General features: G+C 39.0%; 1 protein-coding gene across 1 annotated transcript in view; it reads left to right on the top strand.

Moving 5' to 3' along the window:
* Positions 1-432: 432 nt before the first annotated feature.
* The window catches only part of pitpnc1a (phosphatidylinositol transfer protein cytoplasmic 1a), a 37,858-nt gene continuing 23,100 nt past the window's right edge, over positions 433-15,190 (top strand). Inside the window, exon 1 of the mRNA XM_010771821.1 lies at positions 433-972. Within this exon, the coding sequence (XP_010770123.1) occupies positions 925-972 (48 nt within the window). The 5' untranslated portion in view covers positions 433-924. The remainder of the gene's footprint in view (positions 973-15,190) is intronic.

Here is a 15,190-nt window from a genome sequence, read left to right as displayed (position 1 = left end):
AGATACATACAAATGCAACATAAGAATGGATATAATCGTTTCACTAATCGGTTTTAACATTAAGTTTAATTTGCTAATTGAAATCCACAAGCTAATCCCCTGCTCTGCAATTCATGAAAAAAGCTATATTTATAAGAGGCAGACTTGTGATAAACAAGCCACAAACACATGGAGAACTTCCCATAGTTTACAAAATAAAATATGATTGAACATTTTACGCAGATGCCACTATTGAAAAGCTCCACAAAAACATACCAACAAACGGGCTATTATACACTTTCACTAGCCTATTACTTGTATCAATAGTAATACAGTAGATCAGTGATTGGATCTGTTCTGTTATAGTGACGCTTTTACTCTGAAATCCTAGTGTTTCCTGTACAATGCTGTCGCTCTTTGGCTCACTTGACGCAGGTATACACCACACGGAGCTGTCAGGAAAGGCAGGAGACACGCTGGTACATGTGGTCAACAACTCTGAAGTGATCTCGGTTAAACCAGCAGTGCTGAATGTCTGCAGAGCCAGGGAGCATTGAAAACCTGAATCTTTGTCCAGGACGCGATCAGCTTCAAGAAGCAGCTTGAATCAGCGGTTGTTGCTCGAAGCGACTTATTTTTTGGGTTGTGATTTCTTTACACTTTCCACACTGCAGACGTTATCCAGATGTTTGAGTAGTTTTAAAGTGGCAACTGATGGCAGGGTTATTCTAGCCCCCTAAAGATCTCATTGTACTTTGAGAATCACCTAGACAAAGCGGAGCAGTCTCAGGAGCTGCGGAGGGATTTAGTGAATTTGTGAAACTCAGTTTTCTCGTTTCGGACAAATGATTTCAATTACATAACTGACTTGCCAATATCGCCCAAGACTGAATCCCGACACCCGTACATCTTCCTCTGTGTTGACATCACCTTTGTGCAGGGACTATGCTGATGAAGGAGTACCGCATTTGCATGCCTCTTACAGTGGAGGAGGTAGGTGAAGTTCTCTTGGCTTTCCTAATGTTATTAACCTGCTTTTTCTGTCATTATACATGTGGACGTGGTAAATAGACACAGAGGTGCAGATCAGCACGTTTGGTTTAATTCAAAGTGGAACAGATTATTGCAAAGTTGTCTGTCATGCGATTTTCATCTTGCACCAAAGTGCACGTTGAGCTCTACAACCGAGGTGCGGTCAGACAACCTCCGCCGCCGGGGGGAGCTGCTGCTGTCTCTCCTTCAGCTCAATGCGTTCAGGAGAAGTGTCCAGAGGCGGTTCTGGGGGGGAGGACAACGGTGGCCAGTGCCCCTGTAACAATGAGCTTATGGCCCCCTTCTAAAGAAGAGTTTATAATGATAATACAATTGTAGGTAGCGTTGTGCTGTAAGTAGCCAACGTTAAGTTGAATACATTTTATCTTTCAAATAATAGGAGTACCGCATTTGTAATTGAATAACGTTTTAACTAACAAATTATGTTGCTTTTTTTTGTGATTATACAAAACCAAAAATGTTAAAACACCGGCTTTTGTCTCTTTTGTCCCGTATTAAATGTGACCCTCTCATAAAAAAGCTGTCCCCAGCATGTCCCCCCAAGTAAAATTGTTACTAGATCCGACACTGGTCGTGTCTTATAAGAGCTTGTGTACAGCAGCAGAGGGATCCGTGTTATGATTTGTAGTGAAGGAAAAAGAGTGCCTCTCTTTTACTTTGAGTGTTTGAGTTGTACGCTTGGTGATTGGTTGTTAAAATGAATGTGTTTGGACACACTTTGTTATGTTTATTCACAGCTCTTATTCTGCTCCAACCAACACTGCAGATTTTGTTTTTTAGTATTATGTACTCCTTTGTCTGGTTGCTTGTACATGTTTTTAATGCAGGAATTGAGGCGTGCCTTTAATTGTGTCTCAGAGCTGAATGACAGAAATGCAAATTAAATAAACATTTCTTATATAGTTTGAAGACATATTGATGCAGTGTTTGTGTTAAAGTGAAAAAAGGGGATGAGGGAAAGAAGCATCTGGTGGCTGAAGCTGCCCTCAGGTCACAGTGACACAGAAAACAGCCTCACGATTATTATAGCTGCCGTTTTTGGACAGTTAAAGATGCAAATAAGATGCAATACTTCCTTTACATTCAGCTCTCAGCTTAGTTGGTCTGTATATATTTGATTCTTAATTTCTTCCACTCCTGTATGTTCTTTACTCGTTTTAGTGTTAAGCTTTCTATGTGTTTTATGTCTGCACCAACCAACAGATGTTCCAGCTGAAGGATTTTATTGAAACTCACTGTCATAAACGTTTTACACGCCATTTAACCCAGTCTATGATGTGACATGAGCTGCAACTCAAAGGGAGTCAATGCATTTATATGTTATCATAGTGGTTCATAGAGTTCCATAGGTACATTAAATTTGATCCAGCGGTGCTGTTTGTGAAGATACAATCCATCACTGCAGTCAAGCCATGCCCCTTCTTTGTTGTGTTCTTAGATCAAATCTGTACTTTTTCTTTAGAAAGCTGACTTGAACAGCCTCTCCTGAAGTTAAGTGATCCTTATCTTGCTCTGTGTCTTGCTTTGTTTCTGTGAGTTTTATGTTTATACTTACCAGGAGGCTGCTTCATCACATCGTGTCCTAGGGCTGATTGATTATTCTCCTTCGCTTCACTCCAGTAGTGATTGAAGACACTGTTTTCCTTTTTGGCCAGCTGAAGGCTATCACAGCTGTGGTTTTAATAATAATGATGCTGTCCAACCTAATCTTTTATTCTGTAATCAAAATGACAATTCAACCTTTTTTTATCGATTCAGTTTTGCATCCTGCAAGTAGATACCCACTCACAACAAGACACATGTGTGTGTGAGAGAGACAGATATGATCTCAGGAGTGTTTAAACAAATATTACATTTTAATTAACGCAGGACCAACCAAGGACATTTAAAAGGGGTCTTTATCTTTAATGTAGTTGCTGTCATCTGGACAGGCGCAGATTACTCATTCTACTGCTGTGTGTTCCTGTGAAAATAAGATGCATGATAAAACTAATCTTAATTTCACAGTCAGTATACCAGGCATCATGATAAGGAATGATTCATTTAGTGCTTTTGGTGTCCCAGTTAAATGATATGTATTGCTCACTCGACACATCATTACAGTGACGAATCAGAGTCTCTTCAGCAAGAGGTAAAAAAGGTCCTTTTCAGATAAATATCAGTCTGTCGGAGAAGGGTACAGCTTTGTTGAACAAGGATATGACAAGTCTTCTTAGGAATTGTATCACCAATATTATTATTCAGGCTTCTTCAGGACGCCATTAAGTTCAAGCACTGCTGAGAAAACAAATTTGAGACGCTGTCATGATGACCTCCTCATCTTATACGTGCTAGTCAAGTGACTATTACACAAAAACTAAAAAATAGCTGTAGTAGAAATGCAAAAATGGAATGTCAACGTTATGAATTAAGCTTCAAACTATTCTGTAAAGCGAAACATTTAACCATACATTGTTGTTATTGTTTTAGTTAAACAGGCATATGATGCTGTGTTTGATGATGACATTAATGTAACCCTCACTTTAGAGTGTGTTTAGTGTACTGTAGGGATATGTACTAGTGAAAAAATACACACTCTATCACAAAACATTGTTTTAAAAATCTGATATTAGGAAATGTATCATGTTTAAAGAACACACTCCGTTATGCATACTATCTGAGTAAAACAATACTATTTCTACAATGAGAACAATGGGATCTGGATTTCAACAATCACACTTCCTGTTGCATCCAACACAAACATACTGTCTGCCACACATTTTTCCATGTTTTCTATTGACTAAAAAGTTATAAAATGTACGGTATCACACAACATAAATATTGCATAGTGTTTTGTTATTTTGTTATACTCGTTTAGTGTGTACCTGTGTGTATTGAAATGCTTCCTGGAGTTACATTGCATAGCAAACCCATCAGTTTGAATAATATATCGTCTGGATATTAAAGACTGTAAGCAACATATTTTTTAGTTAGGCGTCTCTGTTGTACAGTTGGTACATTGTGTCCAAGTTCCCACATCAGTTTGCACATTAGAAAAAAATGTATCAAAACATTTCATTCTCTTTCATAGGATAACAAAGCCAAGGGGACGTATCTGTCACAGTGTCAACGTGGCATACAAACCCAATACTGACATCCTTTGTGATCATGTCAGTCAAGTTGTAGCTACAGCAAGAATACAAACTAGCAGTCCATCACTCCATCAAAACATGTCACTTCTCATAATGTATTTTCTCAGCCATTTCTAGTTGAAAGGTCTTTGTCAGTTGTGTTAATCCTAAAAAAAATCTAATTATATAGGGACTTCTTTGAAAAAATCACTGAAGGGATGTACAAGCTTTCTTTTAGTTTTAGATGTTCTCCTGCAGCAGGACAGACAGACTCTTGTTCTGATTAAGGTGAAAGCAGCCAGTCAGTGTAAGGTCAGTCTCCAGGGGTTTCCATATCTGCCTGCATACTGAGACGTCTAGGATCTTGTTTACGTCCCCAGAGAGGAGACCCCGTGCTCTGAGTAACTAGAAGAGTGTTTCTTTGTTCCCCGAAGAGCTCGTTGCGCAGTCAGACTGTGACTTGGCTCACGCACACGCACACCAGATGGAAAGGAGCACGCTCACTAAGATTATCTGCCAGACGCAGAGAGATGTGCCAGGGAGAGAGAGTTTGCATTTGTTGAGAGCTTGATTGATGGACTGTGGTAATTGTCTGAGTCTGCTTACAGCATGATTTTGCCTTTTGAATTTATTTGCGGGCCGATGACTCGCTATCACGGCATTTTCAAGATTTGACATTCACACGTGACAATAACATTGATACCCACGTGCTATAACATAGCTTAGCTTTACAGAAAAACCTTGGAACAGGGGAAAACAGTTAACGGTGTCAGCTCAACGGTAATAAAATCTGCCTACCAGCACATAATAGCTCACTAATAAACGCGCTATATCGGGAGCTGTAACTTCCTAGAGTTTCTACCGGTTGCCTGGCAACTGCTCCCACCTCATAGTCACACATCAGATCAGTAGGCTACACCTCGTTAAACATTAAATTGTCTTTTTCTACCATGTTGTTTTTCTCACTGATTCAACAAACAAAATAAAACATTTTAGTTGGTGAGAATTAGACATGCTGGTAGCTAGGTAGATTTGGTCACCTTTTGACAGAGCCACACTTGCTGTTTCCCCATTTCCCGTTTAAGCTAACCTAGCTAGCCACTGCTTGCTCCAGCTAGGCTACATATTTAATATAAAGACATACAAATGGTAGTGATCTTTTCAACCTACTCCCAGCAAGAAAACCTATAAGAATTAAAGATGTAAGATCCTTTTAAATCTTAGATGAACAAATTGTTTTAAACACAACTTCTGGTTTGACCCTATACAGCCCTTGTTGTGCTGTTACCAGTGTTCTCTATTTTAGTTGTTTATATTTGATTTTGCATTTTTTTCTATATGCCTCAAAGCCAGTGCACTGCAACCTGTTGACGATATTACTATGCAAGATTTTTTCTCATTACATCTTCAGTACCCCATAAAACAAATCTTGCATGAAGCTTAGAAGATTTATTTGTGCATTCAATTTCAGAATGCATTGAGCAGAGCTTTTACTGCCTCATCAATTACCATGCAGTTTCCTCTGCAATTAATTAACCATTCACTGCTTAAAGAATAGAGAGTGTATTCTCTGCACCTGAGCAGAGTTACTATCACTTTTTTCTTGATTGGCTCCTGAGTAATGAGCTTTGGAGAATGAGAAGAGGGAACAGGAACATCATCAGTGCTTAGTTGAAAGACAGGGGAAGTGTCTGCTTGCCATCAGCGCTTAATAAGGCAATACATATGCCTTTCTTCCTCATTAAAAGGGAGCTTACAGGCAGTGCTAGGGTTTAAGCTACTTATCACATTGGCCTTAGAACTTCATTAAAAACCTTTGACGAGTAAAGAGCCCTTCTGACATAACCGCTCCATGATGTGATCCATGATAAAGCTGTAGGCCTATAACTGTTTGAATACAGTTTTATCATAATAATACGATATTATGTAAATTCTCTGAACGATATCACAAAGTCTGTTTTTGATTCCTTTTAGGAGCTGCAATTGTTCTATGTTGAGATCCTAATGCTTATTTAATACATATGAGTTACACTTACATGAACTCACAAACTTAAACTAAACTTAAATGAAAGATAATGTATTATTTTTTAATAAAAATAAGAAGAGACCTCCTGTTGTTGTAGGTCTGGTGGGGGGTCAGAACTAGTGAACAGCTTGTCACTAAAATAAGAATAGCTGGTCCACCGTAAAGGTCAGCCTGAGTTTTCCAGTCACATGTTGTACTAGTGGCTTTCTGTGTGAGACAATGTATTCTACGTATGTGGCTGTGTGACACTTCACCCTTGGTTGTTACTGATAGTGATCGGTCAGTTTTGTTATTTATCTGTAGGTTATTGTGTGGCAATTAACTGAAAAAAGATGTGGCAACAAGGTTACTTACTCACATTGACAAGCAAGAATAATAACTACAATGGCTTCGTAGCCATATTAAAGATGGTATAGAGAGACCTCTAGGTTCAAGAGTTTTCTATTTATAGTAGAGAGCTAACGACTAAAAACTAATAACAGTGCACGAACAGTTGGTCAGGTTACTGAAGGTTGTGGGAACCTGTGAGTTGATAGATGAAATAGAAGAGGGAGAGTCAACCATTATACAGGCTTAAACATTAAAACATGTCATTTGTCCAAGTAAGGCTTAAAGCATCCATTAGTATTGAAGGGAACACAGTAGCTCAAGGGAGGAATAACAGTCAACCACAGGGATTAATTTGGTTACATGCTAGAGCCAAAAAACAAACAAGTGTAATGACTGGCTCACACACAAGCAAAGCAAGTCAATGAAAGGGTTTAGAAACAAATTGAGCTGCCTCAAACACTCACCAAGGGTACAGTGCAAACCTAAGAGTGTCACGCCTTGGGGATGATTATTGACAAATCATCCAATCAGTAGTACCAATAATGTTAGAATTCTACATTTCACATTCCCTCATTTGGTGAATTATCCCTTTTAGTTGGCGTTCTCACAAGACAATAATCAACTAATGCTGACGTGTAGGTGCTGAGGAAAGTTACATTGAGCTTGGGTGTGGGATCTTTTTTATCAAATGAAAATGAAAGCCTTGAGGATAGTAATACAAATGGCGGACTCAGAAGCTGTTGGTCAGAGGACCGGACAATAACATTTAAGATTTAAAGCAAATAATTAAATATTCAAAAGGGACAGGGGATCACCAATGAGATCAACCAAGTGAAAGAAGCAAGGAAAAGAACATAAACTGATACATGTTTGAAAAGAGAATATGCTTTTAATATAACGCAATATATGTTAATAGTGTATTGCAGAAACAGCAGTGCACAAAACAGCATGCATGAATCTATGATACATTCACACCTTCACTTGTTAATGACCCTAAATCTCTTTTCCCGCCTGTGATTCTTCCTACATCCCGCACTATAGCACTGCTCGACATCTGTTGTGCCCTTTTACTGCTGCCACTAGCTGTGCTCCACACACTGCAGCACTGAGCTTCAAACAGAGGTCCTGTGGGGTTAGAGAGAGCAGTTACACCTTTTAATGGTCCTGTACACACACACACACACACACACACATGCACACACACACACACACAACTTAATTTCCATGAAAAAGCAGCCTCATAGATGCATTATTTATTTTTGCTGTATCGAGTAGAATAGACACTTAATCTATTCTACTAGACACTAGAAATACAGAATATTTGAAGGTTAAGGTTACAGGACCTTCATAGTCACGGTTAGAGTAATAAACACTTGGCCAACGTTCTGGAAAAGTCTGTTAACCCAACATTGGCTGTCAGTTTAGAACAGGAACTGAACAGCTTTCTCCTGTGTTCAATCCAATAGTTTGTTGATCACCATCCATCGACCTTAACTTCCTTAAAAATACTTTTTTATAATTGAAATATTGTTCTTTCAAGCTCCTACTGATCAGTCCAAGTGGATGCTGCTAGATGTTTGGGTCCTACTCTTGTGTTGCAGATGGGTGATGGTTCCACATCTTCATCATCATCATTTACCTAATCAGAACAGGAAGCTCTTTACTATTGCCTGTCCATTTCTCCCTGTTCCCCACCACCTCTCTTCCTTTTTGCCTAAACCCTACTTACTGTCAACATCCTGTCCAAACAAGGAGAAACAATGGCTACTGAGAATAGAAGCTGTGCTGGCACATTGTGAATGTGTCAGTAGAGTTATGGGACAGGTGGTACGAGAGACGCAGCATGAGAAGGGGACCAGCTGGACATGCCGCACCATAATGTGATCAAAACATATCATTGTGTATTCTTATTGGTTATGGACTGTGATCAGACAGATTATATGATAATCAGGAGTGACATATATCAGTTACTTTGATAAAGAAATTGAACTGATTCCCACAAAGGTGGTTGGTAAATAACATTCATATTCAATACTGTTCCTTTAATCTTGTGTTAACATTAGAAACAAATCTCACAGGTTTACATTTAGTAAACAGTAATTATGCATCAAATACAACAAGTGCTTCTGTACTGGTAAGTAATAGGAAAATAAATTATTGTTCAAGGAACTGAAAAACAGGTTTTAATCTTGTTATTTTCCCCAATATTGCTTAAACCATCTTGTGTTTGTTATGAATTCACCGGGGTGAAATTGATGTCTTGAGTTCTTGCAGTCTGCTTTCCCCAATCTGTTCAAGAACAAATGCAAATGCATCTGAAAGACATCTGTTTATGTTCATTTACTCAGAGAGTCATAAGTCCAGGTTCAACTTCACACTTTGCAAGCTCTAAAAAGGTTGTACATTTCAATTTGAAATCTCTCCCATCCTTTGAATGAACACAGATGCAGTCACAAATTAGTGTTGCACTCTTTAATTCTGTTTGGGGGTGGGGAACATTTGTGTGTGCCACCAATAGAAATTTTTCCGTTAGCAACTTCAAGCAAGGGCTTCAACCGATTCAGTCGATGAGCCGCATAATATTCGTCTGATCCTTTGAAAGGGCTTCGCTTTCAAAGTGTAATTAGGAGATGTTCCCTCCGACTCCAGCGGCATAGACCCAATTATCTAACAACCTGGTCTTCACCAAGATGCAATTACATTAACATATGAATTTCTCTGCCATGAACCTTCTCACAAGGGGCTGTAAATATACTGTGTCAAAGCCACAGCATGTCAAAGGGCTGCATCACAGTTTACCAGCCGTGTTCTTGGTACTTTGTGAAGCCTGCAGAGATGCAACATATCGGGAGTTTAATGAATTGATCATGACACACACCCACGATAATGTACTGTATGTCCATACCCTTCCACAGTATGTGGAAGTGTGATGCACACAGATGCGCGGTCTACAAGCCAGAATCAAAGGTACGTAAGTGTCCCTTGTTGCTATAGGAACATCAGCAGCTCACAACTGATTAGAATGCTCTTTGGCTTCTCGTTTGTGTGTGTGTGTGTGTGTGTGTGTGTGTGTGTGTGTGTGTGTGTGTGTGTGTGTGTGTGTGTGTGTGTGTGTGTGTGTGTGTGTGTGTGTGTGTGATATTCACACATCTTTAATGATTTTGAATGTGTTTTGATAGACCTGAAAATCTGATGCACAGCTGTTGAATATAGGGCAGTGACGACAAAAGTTTTGTGCCTCAACATTACAAAGGAACATCTTCTCACACACTCTCGGACCATATGCATTAATGCAGCCTCTCTGAATTTGAACACCCAGATATAGGATAGACAGGTACAGATACCATCATAAATACATTCCCAGAAACATGTTCTCTCTCTTAAGCGGCTCCAAGTAATTGTCGAGTATCTATAAAAAAACACAAGGACAAGATTTCCATCAAGTGGACCTGCCCCTCTGTAGTCAGTGCAATCATCATCTTTGATTTAACTGATTAACTTTAAAGCATTGTTTCCTTACAACACACATTCAAAGCCATTAAAACCCTCTGATCTTTTGGAATAAAGGTCCCATTCTTCACATTGTACGCCCTTGCTTTTGTGTTTTCACAAAGTTTCTGTCAGTTATTTTCTTCCTGTGTATTTGTTACTGCGTAGTTTCACTGACTCAACAGCCCAGGCAGTTAGATGGTGCCATGGATGCAGGTGGCCAGCAGCATGGGTCCTCTTCTCCCTCCCTCTAGCGTCTGTTGCTTTTGTCAGCAGACCCCAGTGATTTGGAGATTCTCTCTGTTCTCCACACTGTGTTTTAATTGCAGTAATGTGAATTTTCCCTAAGGCTGATTTCAGCTCTACTCTTCTTTTTTCTAATTTCCCTAATCGCAAAATGATCTTTGCCTTAATGTTCTTGTCACTGTAAACAAACAAAAGACCTTCTGTCCAAAATTATTTTGTTTAGTGTAGTACACACTGCATATGCATTCACACAAAGACGCTTAGTATTCAGGAGCACATGTACATACACATTTTATGTTGGCTATTGTAGGAACAGAGGTCATGGCCAGGCTCTCATAGTAAAATATCATTGGCTGACTGCCTGTAAATATCATGTGAGTGAGAACCTTCTGCAGCTGTTGTGACGTAAGCCTAACATATGTATATCTACATCTCCCATGGTTTTTTAGTTCACTTCTATAGTTGACTTTGTGCGGGTAGACTTTGTGAATATTAATTCCAAAATCAGGAATTAGAGAGACTTGATTTGTCCTGCTAGGTTTTCTTGGAGAAAGACAGTTTCTTGGCCATGTACTGTAACCTTTTTTTTAATTCAGCGTGACAATTGTGTGCTTAGCCGTTGAAACATATAATTAGAAGTACTGCATCCTTTTATTTAAAGTACCCTCCATACCCACTCAAACTGAAACAAGGGCAAAGTGACCTGTAGAAGTATGATTAAAGGTGGGGTATGCAATTTATTTCAGAAACACTTTTTGTTATATCCCATGGAATGCTCTTAACATCCCGATAGCAATGAATGTATTAAATTCTTTGACAATAAATACATAACAAAATGTCATCTGTGGAAGCCGTGGTACTGTAAAAAGCTCGACCAATCATTTTAGCCGGCCCGGCTAAAATAACTGGATGGCCTACCTGCCTGTCAGCCTTCCATCTGTGCACAAACTTATCTCGTGCCCTCATTGGTCATGTGCGCGTTGGTGTGTGTTGGAGGAGGGGCTCTGTAAGGAAGTGGCAGATTTTTTCCGGTTGTGTATTTTCAAATTCTACCACACTCGAGCTGGTTTCTCCAAAATTACCTACCCCACCTTTAAATCATTTACAGCCATTTCACTAATGTAACTTGTTTCCACTGCTTTATTTCTGTGGGTTCCCTCTTTCATGGCCTTTTTATTTGACAGATACTCCTGAGTGAGAGTCACCACACCTACATTAGATGCCGTGGATTCACACTTTGTTCTCGTGCCACTGGCTGGCCTCTGTTTGCCTGCTTGTAGACCGAAGGAGCAGTGAGGTCCTGACACTCTGCCGAGGCTGTGCCTGTGTGGTGATTCATCCACAAAAACACTTTACAATAAAGGTCTTGACCTCGTCCTTGGAAATGTTATAAGAAACATGGATTGAACATTTTCTTCTAAACCTTAGTGGAAAAAAGTATATTTGTACAGATTCCAACAGAGAGAAACTTTTTTTTAAATATCATAGCATCATATTTTCATGACACAAACACACATTACTTCGTACACTTTGAATCTGGCAGCTACAGAGTGCAGATCCACACATTAAGGCTCAGTGTGTCTTAACGGTTCATCTCTTCCCTCCTTTCCCATCAGCGCTTTAATTTATTTATATATATTTAAATGAGTGCTACTGATGAAGACTCACTTGTGTTTGTTTGTATTTCAACATCATGCAGGTGTCTATTTGTGTGTGTGTTTATGAATTTGTGCAGGACAGGGCATGCAAACATGAAATAATTTCCGACAGATACAGGTGGCTCTTGTTTTAGTTCACCTCTCCCTCTGATCTGCACCCATACTGTGCAGTCTTCTTCTCTCCTGGGTGCCTCCAGCTGTGAGGGGAAGCGTGTCCATGAGCCCCGATGAGCACCTTTCCCCTGACATCAATATAGATCAGGTTTTGTATTCTGAGCCAGAAATACATTGGCATTTCATTCAGTCCTAATGCTCCACAGCCACACTTTTAATGAAAGAGGGCTGCACGACTAGGCCTTACATTATCCAGGATATTTGTCATGGTTATTGAACTGTTTACTCTGTATGCTACGCAGCACTTTGGATGTGCACACAACTGCCTTTGATGTTAATAGACCTGCATACAAACTGCTCTAAATAGACAATTTAAATCTTTGATCAGAATTAATATAATATCAACTACTAATTGTCATTTAAGTTATGTGAATAATTGGAGCGCTGGCATTAGACGCTATGTTGTTGTGTTGTAGAAGTGTTTGTTGTCAACACTGTAAAAAGGGAAGTTTGTAACAAAACAATTCCTGGAAACTGCTTTACCAAAAGATGATTAAGTAAGTTTCAAATACAAACATAATTGCATGTGCTATTGTGTAAGCGTTATTATTGTTAACCTTTAAAAATCCATTAATTGTCATTCTTAAAGATAACCCGAACTAGCATACAGCTGGAGTTTTCACACAGCCAGACGGCAGTGCCCTTATTTATCATTGTGTTGACATTTCAGTGTTCTACCTATTTCCTTGTACCTGTTAACTCATAAATAAATATGTGGTAGCAATGCTTTGTTTTAACATAATAATAACATGCCCATTTATTATTATTTGTTGTGTTTGTGCCTTTTCACCTCGCAGTCTGGGGAGTAATATCACTATTTTTCTTTTTTCTATAGAATCAGTGAAATGTAAATTCTTAGGTGTTATTATGGTTTTAAATGTAACATTATTCTCATCTCTTTTTCAACAGTTTTATTCAGAGGAACATTTCTTGCAATATTCAACGTGTTGTGTGTTCAAAAGTCTAGACAGTGTAGACTAGAGTATGACATTGTGAATCATGTCAACAACACATTTTTGGTAGAGTTCAATACCACAAGAGGGAATAGCTTGGTCAGGATGTTACACCCTCTGCAATGGAAGTGTCAGAAGATTTGAAGAGCTCTGAAAACATTTAATCTTGTTTCTTGCTGCTCGCAATTCAAACTGTATCTCTTGTTAAAAAAAAGGGTGAGTACTCAAAGTCCTAATAACACTAATAACACAAGCTAATTCACTTTCCAGTACATCATTTAAATTAAGGGTACAACAAAAAAAACAAGGAAGAATAAGAAACATTACTATATGTGTAGATGCCCTACCAGAAATGATTGGGTGTAGGTGTAGAATACAGTACAATACCTTTTTCACTAGAGTGAAATTAAATAATATAGTGAGGGGTTTTGGTTATATTATTGCATGTTACTTGTTAGACACTTTTATCCAAAGCGACTCACATACTCAATACTGTGGACAATCCCAACAGGAGCTATTTGGGGCGAAGTGTCTTGCCCAGGGACACAACGAAATGCTGACTGCAGTGGGGTTTGAACCTGTGAACCCCTGATCCCAACACCAGCGCACTATTCCACTGCGCCACAGCCTCCCTTATATATGCGTTTATTCAAAAATAGTTATTTTAAATTGAACAGTGGGACCCACAGCTTCCCCAGGTTACAGTAGACTCCGTCAAGGCACAGAAAACACGAGTTAGTGGGAGGTAAATGGAGAGCTGATATTGTATGCAAGACTAAACCAAGAAAACACTTACGGTCAATCCCTGTTTGTCTCTTATTCTTTCTCCCCATCTCTACAATCCCAACAGGACTAAAAGAAATACACTATGTTCTCTCTGTGCATAATAAATGAGAAGGTTTTCCCCAAGCAACATGAAATTCAACTTGTACCAAAACAGAAGGCTTATGTAACTGTGAGGTAGGGTTGTTTATCAACCAAGAGCACGAGGCCTGGGGAACAAGTCCCCTGCTCAAGGCTCAAGAAGAAGTGACAAAAAACAATGTTTATTACTGCAAGAGTGAATGATCCTGACGTTTCAGTTGGCTGCACATCATTGCGGCTCTAAAAGGAGTTGAAATATTGTTTGTGCACACACGTGTATACACAGATGACATCAATCAAAATCAGCTTTGCGATCATGTGCCACACCTCTGGATCCACCTCTGGGCTTTACTTCCTCTTTGTTGTCAGGGGTGTGATTATCTCTTCCTGTTATTGCACCTTACTGACTTTGAATTAATTTAGCTGCAAGGGAGAGTAAAACTGGGGCTGGATGGCAAGAAAAATCTAATTACATTTGTTTAGTCACCTAGACTTCACGCCTGTTCCAAAAGTGACTTGTTAGAGGAAATAGAATGAATCTAAAATAACTATCTGATGGTAAGCATTTGTTAATTTTAAGTTAAAAAAATGTGTGCATCTAATTCAACGCAACATTTAATATATTCCTGTTTGACATACAGTAACTTTAGACTACACCAAATACACAAACGGTGTCAACAGAGTCATTTAGTCGTTTCTAAACTGAGAAAAGTGGGAAAAAAGTAATTTTTTCTGGAACCTCTAACTATCTCTTTAACCATAGCACACACATTTAGGCTATTTTATTGTCCTCTGTTTTTGAAACCCTGGTATAAACATCACCAAAGCAATTAGGATTCAAGAATAATACACATCCGACCACATTTAATGCTTGTCCATTGTGAAAAGGTTGGGATTTACCAAACACATTAGGATTGAGACTTTGGCTACCTTGAATTTGTACAAAATGTTGTGCCATCGGTTTAGCATCTGCTGAGATGCCATGGCTACAGCCATCATATTCCTTTGACAAACACTTTGTTTACATTCAAGCGCAATACCCCCGATGATGTGCATTTCATCAATCCCATTAGAATTTACAACAGTCATGTATGAATGCTTAAACATGTACCGTACAATTAAGGAGGAAGAATGAAAAAGTTGAGAAACATTTGCATATAAATGTACACTATGATCAATTATGTTTTCTTTTCACACAGCAAGGAAAGGAAAAACACGTGGAAAGGGAAAGAGTCATTCAAAGCAAAATGATGCTTTATGGAGAAAGTGACATGCATGGTATAAATGGGAAGAGGAACTCCATCAGTG

The sequence above is a fragment of the Notothenia coriiceps genome, unplaced genomic scaffold, assembly GCF_000735185.1.
Source record: "Notothenia coriiceps isolate Sejong01 unplaced genomic scaffold, NC01 NC01_scaffold00010592, whole genome shotgun sequence".
In the NCBI taxonomy this organism is placed as follows: Eukaryota; Metazoa; Chordata; class Actinopteri; order Perciformes; family Nototheniidae; genus Notothenia; species Notothenia coriiceps.
Note: the sequence above shows the minus strand (reverse complement) of the source record. Positions and strands in the feature narration are given on the sequence as shown.